Source organism: Hemiscyllium ocellatum, chromosome 35, assembly GCF_020745735.1.
Source record: "Hemiscyllium ocellatum isolate sHemOce1 chromosome 35, sHemOce1.pat.X.cur, whole genome shotgun sequence".
Taxonomy (NCBI): domain Eukaryota; kingdom Metazoa; phylum Chordata; class Chondrichthyes; order Orectolobiformes; family Hemiscylliidae; genus Hemiscyllium; species Hemiscyllium ocellatum.
Window position 1 is genome coordinate 29,343,349 of NC_083435.1, and position 11,990 is coordinate 29,355,338.

An 11,990-nucleotide genomic window follows, 5' to 3' on the forward strand; every position below is an offset into this window, starting at 1 on the left:
ACTCGAGTAGATTCCGACTGTAAGTACGACATTTGCTTGCAAATATTTTAATATTCACAAAAATACATTCGGATTTATTTGTTTTTCCAGCAAAACTTCATTGTTTCACATGATTCCTTTCAAAGTGAACACGTTTCAAATCAGCTTTCTCACTTTTTTCTTTGTTTGTTTCTATCTTAGATCTTATAAGTGGTCACTGCATATCAGAGTGAAACTATGGCAAATACAACACAAGTAGATTATTCTCTCAATAATTCAACTACCATGTTTAATACTGAAAGAGAGAGTCCTTATAAAATTGTTGAATTCATCGTTATTGCCATTGCGGCAGGATCTTTAAGTTTCCTGACCTTTACTGGTAACATTCTAGTTATTATTTCTATCAAACGAAATAGACATTTGCAAACTATTAACAACTATTTCCTATTAAGCTTAGCCTGTGCTGACATGATTCTTGGTGCAGTCTCTATGAATCTATATACAATCTACCTGATTTTTGGATACTGGCCCATGGGACCAGTGGTCTGTGATTTATGGTTGGCTTTAGATCATGTCGTTGGCAATGCCTCTTCCATGAATATTTTTATCATCAGCTTTGACCGTTACTCAAGTGTAACAAATCCTTTGAGCTACCCAGTGAAGAGAACACGAAAGATTGCAGGAATGATGATTGCAATGGCGTGGGTGGTGCCATTCATTGTGTGGGGTCCTTCCATTCTCTTCTGGCAGTTCATCGTAGGAGAGCGTACAGTTGGTGAGAGTGAGTGTTATGTCCAGTTTCTTTCAAATCCTGTTGTCACTCTTGGGATTACAATAGGTTCCTTCTTTTTCCCTGTTATTATTATGGTCATTTTCTATGTACACATATCTCTTGCCAGCAAGAGAAGGATAAAACAGGATATATTGGAACATGATTTGGGGAAAAGCTCCTGGTTTTCCAGTCTTGTCAAGGGAAAGATTATGAAATTGAATAATAACAATCTAACAAATGGTTCTGATGGATTGTCGCATGATGAAAAGCAAGCAGAAATAAATCGTGCTCTCACAACTGATTATTCTGGGCAAAGACTGCAGGAAAACCGCTGTAATTATTCAAAGCCACTTAGTACATACGCATCCAAGAAGGTGCCAGCAACCCAAAGGATCAAAACAACCTCTCCAGCACGTAATCATTCCAGCAACGGAAACATCAAATTCTCCTGCATAGATATAGTTCCAGAATCTCAAAATAATGCAGATGTCAACTCCACAAAAAGAAACGTCAAAGGCATCAGTCATACCATAAATACAAATAACAATATAAAAATGACCAGAAAAGATGCTCAAGTTGTTGATACGATGAAGACTCCTGTTAAGAAAAAGGTGCCTGTGAATCGCGAGAAGAAGGTGACCACAACAGTTCTGGCTATACTCCTTGCATTCATCATCACTTGGACCCCATACTTCGTCATGCTTCTCATTAGCACTTTCTGTTCAATATGTGTACCAAACATAGTCTGGATTATTGGATATTGGCTATGTTACATCAACTGCACCATCAATCCATTCTGTTATGCATTGTGTAATAGTACATTCAAGAAAACGTTCAAACATCTTCTGCTATGTCAGTACAAAAGCGTTGGAGCAACAAAATAAATAGCACTAGAACGACTTTACAATCATTTGACACATTTTAATATTATAAATTTCTGTGTTGTGCATTTGAAAATGTATGCAACTAATGATTTCATTTTCTCAAGTAATTAGACAAGGTAGTAGATATAATACACAAAATTAGAAGCATTGTCTGAATTGCATCTACTGTCTATTGTAAACTGAAGAATGCAATCAAAGTAGGATATACAACTCTGAATTTGAAAGGGAATTGTGCTAATTGGGGAACATGTGCATGTTTATGAAAGGATGGAATTCACACAATACTACATTCAGCACATATCGCAATCACACCAGATAGTGCTTCCAAATAAACCTTTTAGACTATAACCTGATGTTGTGTGATTTTTTTTAACTTTGTACACACCACTTCAACACAAGCATCTCGAAATTATGAAAGGATACTTATTTCGAGACCTTACACCGTTTAGGAGAAATAAACGAGTGCCTAAAGTGCGATATAAAATCATCAACTTATTTTAAATATACAGTGCTTATGGTGCTTCTGAATTACTTATTTTGAGAGACAAATTTCGCAGTCCTGCTTAAATTAAGGCGGTAATATTAGTTCACTTGTTATTTTGCAAAGCAAATCTGAATGAAGGGATGAATTGCAATTTTAAATTGTAAGCATTTATCCTGGCCTTCAAATGATGGATATTTATATCTCTTTGACTGATGTCAAGACATATATTTGTCGCTCCGACAAATATCTGATCATTATCAATCTGCAATTCTGTCCATAAATTAATTTGTAAAAGTACCAGTGATAAGTGCAACTGTCCATTACAATCAATGACTCATTGAACAAAAAATAAAGAACAAAGAAAATGTACAGCCCAGGAACAGGCCCTTCGGCCCTCCAAGTCTGATGCAATCCAAATCCAATGTCTAAACCTGTCGCCCAATTCATAAGGATATGTATTCCTCTGCTCCCCACCTACTCATGCATCTGTCCAGACGTACCTTAAATTAATCTACATCTACTACACTCTGCCGGCAACGCCTTCCAGGCACCTAACGCCCTCTGTGTAAATCACTATCCAGTGTATCCTCCTTAAACTTTTAACCTCTTACCTTGAACGCTTGACTTCTCGTTATTAAATCCGTCACCCTGGGAAAAATCTGATCTCTCTCCACACTGCCTATACGCGTCATGATTTTGTAGACCTCAATCAGGTTCCCCCTCAATCTCCTTTTTCCTAATGAAATCAATCCGAATCTACTCAACCTCTCTTCATAGTTAGCACCAGCCGTACCAGGCAACATCCTTGCAAACCTTCTCTGCACCCTCTCCAAAGCATCCATATGCTTCTGGTAATTAGATTAGATTAGATTACTTACAGTGTGGAAACAGACCCTACAGCCCAACAAGTCCACACCGACTCGCCGGAGCACAACCCACCCAGACCCATTCCCTGACGTTTACCACTTCAACGAAAACTACTGTCAATTTAGCATGGCCAATTCGCCTAACCTGCATATTTTTGTCCTGTGGGAGGAAACTGGAGCACCCGGAGGAAACCCACGCAGGCACGGGGAGAATGTGAAAACTCCACACAGTCAGTTGAACTCGGGTCTCTTGCGCTGTGAGGCAGCAGTGCTAACCACTGTGCCACCGTGCAGACCACTATGACCAAAGCTGTACACAGTATTCTAAATGCAGCAGAACCAAAGTTTTGTACAATTTTAATATGACCTGCCAACTCTCATGCACAATAAAGCGAAGGCAAGCATGCCGTATGCCTTCTTGACCTCTCTATCAAACTGTGCAACCACATTCAAGGTACAATGGACCTGAATTCCCAGATCTCTCTGCTGATCAAATTTTCTCAAGGCTCTTCCGTTTGCAGTACTGTTTGCTCTGGAATTAGACTTCCCAAGATGCATCACCTCACATTTGCCTGGACTGAACACCATTTGCCACTTCTCCGCCAACTCTCCAGTCTATCTGTTTTCATCTGTAATCTTTGACAGTCCTCTATGCTTTCTGCTACTCCATCAATCGTCGTGTGATCTGAAAACTTACTGATCAGACTGAAAATGCCCTCTTCCAGATCATTTATTGATGCACAAACAACAGTGGTCCCAACACTGACCCCTGTGGTCACCTTTCTCCATTTAGAGAAACTCCCTTCAACTACTACTCTATATCCTGTTGCTCAACCATCTCTTTATCCACCTAGCGAGAACACACTGCACACCACGTCACTTCGGTTTGTCCATTAGATAACCGTGGGGAAACGCCTTACTAAAGTCCTTGTCCATGTCATCTACAGCCCTTCCTTCATCTACCAACTTGGTCACTTACTCAAAGATCTCGATTAAGTTGGTAACACCTCCCCGCACAAAAACATGTTGGCTATCACTGATAGACGCATTAGTTTCCAAACATAAATGAATGTTATCCCTCAATCCCTTCATCAGCAACTTTCCCACCACGGATGTCAGGCTGACTGTTCTGTAGTTATCTGGAATATCTCTAATACCCTTCTTGAACAGGGGGACAGCATTAGAAACTCTCCAATGCCCTGGTATTTCACCTGTGTTTAAGGATGCGACAAAGATATATGTCAGGTCCGCAGCTTTTTCCTCTCTCGCCTCCCTCAGAGACGTGGGATAGGTACCACCCGGTCCTGGGGATTTGCCCATCTGAATATGCTTTAGCCTACCCAACATATCTTCCCTCCTTATGTCAACGTGATCCTGAGTAAACAAACTTCTATCTCTATTCTCAACATTCATCATGTCCCTCTCCTCAGTAAACACTGATGCAAAGATGAGAATTGCACCCATTTTTTCAGGTTCGACAGACGATCTTCCTTTCTTGCTCATTAGTGGGCCAACCCTTTCTCTCGACACTCCGTTGCTTCTTATATATGTATGAAAGGATTCTCCTTAATTATGCTCGGAAAAGTTATTTCATGACTCATTTTAGTCGGCTTGAATCCTCATTTAAGATTGGTCCTGTTCCACTGATATTCTTCCAAGGACCATTCTGTTCTCAGCTGCCTGGACATTAAATATCCTTCCCTTTCCGTCTTTCCTATACGCATGATTACTCCAGTCATCCTCGGTTCACGAATTTTGCCTTTCCTATGCCTTGTTTTCAAAGGGACATGCTTACCCTTCGCTATCTTCAAACTATCTTTGAAAACCTCCCACGTATCAAATGTAAGTTTCCCTTCGAATAGTTGGTCCTAATCCATATTTCCCAGCTCCTGCAGAATGTTGATATAATACACCTTGGCCCAGTTTAGTACTCTTCCCTTAGGACCACGCTCATTAAATCTGCGAGTATTCTAAAACCTACATAATTGTGGTCACTATTCCCAAAAAAATCCCCCACTGAAACGTTTACCAACTGACCTGGCTCATTCCCCAAAACCAGGTCCAACATAGCTTTTTTCCCTCGTTGGACTATCGACATACTGCTCCAGAAAACTTTCCTGGACGTTCATTGCAAATTCTGCCCTATCTAGACCTTTGGCACTAAGTCTATGCCAGTCAATGTTGGGAAGATTAAAATCTTCCATCACCACACTGCTGCCTTTTTATGTTTCCTTAATCTGTTCACCTATTTGTTTTTCCACAATATGCTCGGTGTTGGGAGGCCTGTAATGCAACTCCATTACTGCAACTGCACTCTTCTTATTTCACAGCTCTACTTATAATGCCTCACTGCTCAAGCAGTGTTATCCTTCAGCACAGCCGTAATATCATCCCTGACCAGCAGTGCAACTTCTCCGATCATTTTAGTTCACTCCCTAACCTGTCTGAAGTATCTATATCCTGGTACATTTAGTTACCAATCATGCCCTTCAGTCAACCAAGTCTCTGTGATTGCAATAACGTCATACTCCCGGGCACCAATCCAAAACGTAAATTAATCTGCCTTCCCCACTATACTCGATGCATTAAAGGATATCCACTTCAGGTCGCCAATTCCTTTGTGTTCATCTGCTCTTGGCCTCCGCTTCCACTTAGTAATGCTAACTTCCTGATCCTCACAGTCTCTAGCTTCCATCTTACTCTCTACGAGTCTCCTTTTTTGGTTCCCAGCCCCCTGCACATTACATTAAAACCTCCTAACAAAAGTAGCAAAAACATCAAGGACATCAGTTCCAGTTTGGTTCGGGTGTAGACCATCTAATTAGTAATAGTCCCGCTTTCGCCAGCACCATTCCCAATGTTCCACAAATCTGAATTCCTCCTTCCTACACCATCCCTCAATCCACGTGTTCATTCTGCCTGTGTTTTTATTTCTACCCTGGCCAGCACGTAGCACTGGTATCAATCCCGAAATCACTATCTTAGAGGTTCGCCAAATACCTTCTCTCCTAGCTTCCTGAGTTCTGCTTTTAGTATCTCGTTTTTTTTCTTTGCTTATATCAATGGTGCCTATATGGACCACCACAACTGGCTATTCATCCTCCCTTTTCAGACTGCTCTGCAACCGATCAGTGACGTACCTGACCCGAGCATCTGGAAGACAACATGCTAGCCGGGAGTCTCTTTTTCGGCCACAGAACTGCCTGTCTACTACCCTTACTATAGAATCCACTTGACTATCATTTTATGAGTAGTTTTCCCAACTTTCTGAACAGGAGTGCCCGCCATAGTGCCATGACTCTAGCAACTGCTGCCCTCCCTGGTGAGCCATCTCCCTAAAAGTAACAAAAACGGTATACCTATTTAGGAGGGAGATGACCACAGGGGACACGTGCCCAGCCTTCCTACTCTTTCTCTGCCGTTTGCTCACCCATTCACTGTCTCCCTCAGCAAATCTAATCTTTGGTGTGATCAATTCACGAAACGTGCCATCCACGACCTCTTCAGAAGTGTAGATGATCCTTATTGAGTCCACCCATAGCTGCAGAGTCGTCATGTATTCAAATAAGAGCTGCAGCTGACACACACTTCTTGCAAGTGTAAGAGTCAGGGACGTCAGCCACGTATGACTTTTTTTTCAATCAACATTTTCAGGAGTGTTGAAGTACACCTCTGGAATGCAGCCGGACTAGCCAGTCAATAGATTGGCTGATTTTTATTCACAAAGCCTTCATGATCGTTATCGGAATTTAGCTTAATTAGCAGGTGTTGAATTTTGCCAGGGTTTTCCAAGTAAAGTGAGTCCTCTTCCCTGGGAAGTCAGAAACATAGTTAGAAAACCAAATGCCTCAAAACCAGCAATGGATTTTTGTGATCATTCATTATGTGTCTAACAAACTCATTATATACCTCTAAGTGATTTAAAACGTGCAGATCAGAAACCCTTATGATGCAATATTAGAATTACTCATACAGTAAAATTACTATTGCAGTTAATCTTGATTTTTGAAAAGTAATTTAAAGTAACAATTCATAGTTCTGTACGTCGAACAATAAAAAAAACATAATTAAGATTAACCAGAGACAAAAGAATACAGCAGGGCCTATTCCATAACATCAGTCTCACACAAAAGCACTTTCTCATTCCAGAGTTGAAGATACCTACTGATAATATTTGGCAATCTTGATAGATTATGGGTTTTAGGTTATTGCGTGCCTTGGATATGAGAACATAGAACATAGAACAGTACAGTACAGAACAGGCCATTTAGCCCACGATGTTGTGCTGACCATTGATCCTTATGTAAGGTAAATCTAATTTATGAACCCTCAAAATTCTGTGGCCATCTGCTTGTCCAGCAGTCTGTTAAATATCCCCAATGAACTCGCTTCCACAACAGCTGCTGGCAACGCATTCTATGCTCTCACAACTCTGTGCGTAAAGAACCCGCCTCTGACATCCCCTCGATACTTTCCGCCAAACAGCTTAAAACTATGACCCCTCGTGTTAACAATTTCTGCCCTGGAAAAAAGTCTCTGGCTATCAACTTTACCCATGCCTCTCATTAACTTGTACACCTCAGTTAGGACACCTCTCTTCCTTCTTCTTTCCATTGAAAATGTCCGAGCTCAGTCAACCTCTCTTTGTAAGATAAGCCCTCCTTTCCAGGCAGTATCCTGGTAAACCTCCTCTGAATCCTCTCCAAAGCATCCACATCTTTCCTATAATAGGGCGACCACAACTGGACACAGTATTCCAAGTGCGGTCTAACCAAAGTTTTATAGAGCTGCAACAAGATCTCACGGCTCTTAAACTCAATCTCCCTGTTAATGAAAGCCAAAACACCATATGCTTTCTTAACAATCCAGTCCATTTGGGTGGAAATTTTAATGGATCTATGTACCTGCACACCAAGATCCCGCTGTTCCTCCACACTGCCAAGAATCCTGTCTTTAATCCTGTACTCAACTTTCAAGTTCGACCTTCCGAAATTGCATCACTTCGCATTTATCAAGGTTGAACTCCATCTGCCAAATCTCAGCCAATCTCTGCATCCTGTCAATGTCACGCTGCAGCCTACAACAGTCCTCTATACTGTCAACGGCACCTCCAAACTTTGTGTCGTTTGCAAACTTGCTAACCCATCCTTCAATCTCCTCATCCAAGTCAGTAATAAAAATTACACAAAGTAGAGGCCCAAGAACAGAGCCATGTGGAACACCACTCACCACTGACTTACAGGCATAATACGTTCCTTCCACTACAACTCGCTGTCTTCTTTCGACCACCCAACTCTGTATCCAGACAGCTAAATTTCCATGTATCTTCTTTATTTTCTGAACGAGCCTACCATGGGGTACTTTATCTAATGTCTTGCTGAAGTCCATATACACCACATCCACAGTTCGACCCTCATCAGCTTGTCTTGTAGCATCCACAAAGATCTCAGTAAGATTTGTAAGGCATGACCTGCCCCTCACAAAGCCATGCAAATTGCATTTAATTAAGCCAAGCTCTACCAGATTGTCATAAATCCAATCGCTCAGAATTTATTTCTAACACCTTGCAGACGACAGACGTGAGACTGACTGGTCTGTAATTGCTGAGGATTTCCCAATTTCCTTTTTTGAAGAGAGGAATTGCAGTTGCCTCCCTCCAGTCCTTAGTATGACTCCGTTGGAGAGTTAGGATGCAAAGATCTTCGCAAGAACGAAGCAATCACATTTCTCTCTTCCCACAGCAGCCGAGGACAAATCACGTCTTGCCCTGGCAACTTGTCAATCTTAATGTTTGTCAAATATTTCAGCACATTAGCTTCCTCACTCTGTATCCATCCCAGCATGCTTACCTGCTCCTCAATGGTTTCATTCACTACAAGGTCCTTTTCTTTAGTAAAGACATAAGCAAAAAACTCATTTAGGGCTTCCTCCGACTCTATACACAAGTTCCCTATGCTATCCCTGATCGGCCCTACTCTTTCTTTGATCATTCTCTTATTCCTCACATACGTGTGAAATGTCTTTGCGTTCTCCCTAATCCTTCCTGCCAAGCCTTTTTAGTGCCCCCTCCTGCCTCTCCTCAGACCATTTATGAGCTCCTTCCTTGCCTGCCTGTAATCCTCTAGAGCTGAGCAAGACCCTTGTTTCCTCCACCTTACGTAAGCTGCCTTCTTTCTTTTGATGAGAAGCTCCTCCACTCTCGTCATCCAAGGTTCCTTTATCTTACCCCTTCTTGCCTGTCTCAGAGGAACACATTTATGCATCAAACGCAACAACTGTTCCTTAAACAGTCTCCACATGTATATAGTGCCCTTTCCATGAAACAATTGCTCCAAGTCCATGCTTCCCAACTCACGTCTGATAGCATCACAGTTTCCTTTTCCCCAATTAAATATTCTGCCATTGTGCCTGCTTCTCTCCTTCTCCGCTGCAATGTAGAATGTGAGGCAGTTGTGCTCACTATCAGCAAAATGCTCTTTCACCGCAAGATCTGACACCTGTCCGGGCTTATTGCCGAGCATCAAATCCAAAATGGCCTCTTCCCTCATCGGCGTGTCAATGTACTGTGTTAAGAAACCCTCCTGAGCACACCTTACAAAAACAGCTCCTTCCAAACCATCTACTCGAAGGAGGTTCCAATCAATATTGAGAAAGTTAAAGTCACTCATTACAACAACCCTACTACATTCACACTTTCCCAAAATCTGCCGACCTACGCTTTCTTCAATCTCCTGCTGCTATTAGGGAGTCTGTAGTAAACCCTTAATTAGGAGTCTGCTTCCTTCCTGTTCGTAATTTCCACCCATACTGACTAAGTAGGCAGACCTTCCTCGACAATAGTAACTTCTGTAGCTGTGATACTCTCTCTGATTAGCAGTGCTACACCCCCTCCTCTTTCCCTCCCCACTCCCTATTCTTTTTAAATGTTCTAAACCTTGGAACATCCAGCAACCATTCCTACCCTGACAAACCCACGTCTCTGTTATGGCCACAACATCCTAGCATCAGGTACTGAACCATGCTCTAAGCTCATCACTTATATTCCTGATACTCCTTGCATTAAAGCAAACACACTTTAATAGATCCCTTGGTTCTATCCAATGAAAATCCCTCCCACTGTCTGCGCTACCTCTTGCTATTGCCACATCTCCATCAACTCTCACCACCGGTATATAGCTCAGGTTCCGACTGCCCTACCATTCTAGTTTAATCCCTCACGAACCACAGGAGCAAACCTTCCACCCAGAACATTGGGCCCCTTCCAGTTCAGGTGCATTCCCATGAACGTCAGGATGGCTTGTCTCCATTGCAAGAAAATATGTTACCAGTTAGCTCACAGTGAATTGGGGCAGTTTTTCTGATGTCCAGAAACATCTAAAATTATCTGCATCAATCAGAAACATCGGATGGTTATACTTAAACAAAGTAAAATAGCTAAGAAGGAAATATGTGAATATTCATTTTAAAGCGTCAGATTTTCAAATGCATAGTGATCTCATGCATTCACTGGCACTTATGCTTTACAAATGAAGGGGTCTCAAACATAGTTCGAATCCCATCTTTAAAATAGTAATGTAATATTATCCCTGCATAGTTTCATGTGAAATTATCTGTAAGTTAAGACTGAAATGAGCATGCTTTTGTGTGTTTGTTTGTATGTCTCTGTGTATGTTTCTGTGTGCGTGCAGCTTGATGTCGGATGTGTCTTTCCTCTGTATTGTCAGAAAATATTTGTCTATCGTGTCCATTAATATATCAACACTCAGTCAATTTATGGCTCCAATATCTCAGTAAAATTTCGTTCTTAGTTTATTGTATGACTGTGATGATGAATTAATGCACGAAAGCAGTGCACAAGTCCCAAGAATCGATAAAAATCATTCACTTTCTTCACTACGAACAGGAGCTAACCTGTCTGGAAGTGTATCATAACAGTTCAAGTACAATGATTTGCATCTCAATTATCATAAATCGTTCGGATCATTTTTTTTTCATCATTAGGAATGACCAGCATGATTTCTATACGTGGGTAGGTCAGGTCAGAGTTAAGATCGATTCCCCTCTTTGAATTAGAAAATAAAATTTAGATTATATTTGTTCACACAATATCAAAATTATTAACTTAAAATAATGAACTAGGATATTAATCACTCAGGAAATGACCAGCAACGATCACAATCTCAATTACAAGTTCAAAGTAATTCGCAGCGCTATACACAACACCAAAAGTTTATTTTTTTTTTCATTTTATCATTTATTGTTTAATCATTTGGACCCTGAATATATCATTCTCCAAAAAAGACTGTGAAATACAAATTTCTTCTTCTAGCCATATTGAAGGTGCAAAAAGAAGTAAGATCGTAGCAGCCGGATTTTAGATTTGTTGTTCTCATTATTTAAAGAATTTTCCAAATGGCTGCAAAATCATAATTTGAAAAAGTCGACATCTTCTTTGAATAAATTATCCAGTGAAGTTTTGGACAGTTGGTCATTTCCTCCTCCTGCAATCTAAATGGCTGATCTCTTTTCTAGGCAGTGACCTCACGTTATATATTCCATAGCCAGGAGAAACATTTTCTTGGCTTCTTCCCTGTCAAGATTCATCAGAATTTGGTCTCAATTAGATAATTTCTTCAAGGAATATAAATTTAGTCTACTTCACCTCATTCTCATCCCAGAAACTGTACTGAAGTACCTCATCCTGCCAATAATATCATTGGATAACAAGAAGCAATAATGGAACACGTGTCTTAGTGCAGTGATCATTATTTGTGAAAATATTCAAATTCATCCCAATACCTCCGTTGATTTGTTTTTTTTACAAATGTACATTTATCTTATCTGTAAAATAAAAAGTGAAGTGAACGAAAGTGTGCTCAAATTAAGGTATAAATAATTAATGAAGTTGCAATGGATTTCCTGCCTGTTCGAGTAAAATTGCTGATTGCAAGTCGTCTTTTGTGACTTTAATTCTTACTCTGAAATTGCAAATGTCACACTGACTG

The 11,990-nt window shown here is 40.7% G+C and overlaps 1 protein-coding gene across 1 annotated transcript; it reads left to right on the forward strand.

The window, feature by feature from the left end:
* The first annotated feature begins 216 nt into the window (after positions 1-216).
* LOC132832439 (muscarinic acetylcholine receptor M2-like) lies at positions 217-1,635 on the forward strand. Its single transcript, XM_060850429.1, has one exon. It carries the CDS (start codon positions 217-219, stop codon positions 1,633-1,635), a length of 1,419 nt encoding a protein of 472 aa, XP_060706412.1.
* Positions 1,636-11,990: the final 10,355 nt, after the last annotated feature.

Coding starts and splice junctions, on each gene's coding strand:
- LOC132832439 (XM_060850429.1), top strand. CDS start 217: ATGGCAAATACAACACAAGTAGATTATTCTCTCAATAATTCAACTACC.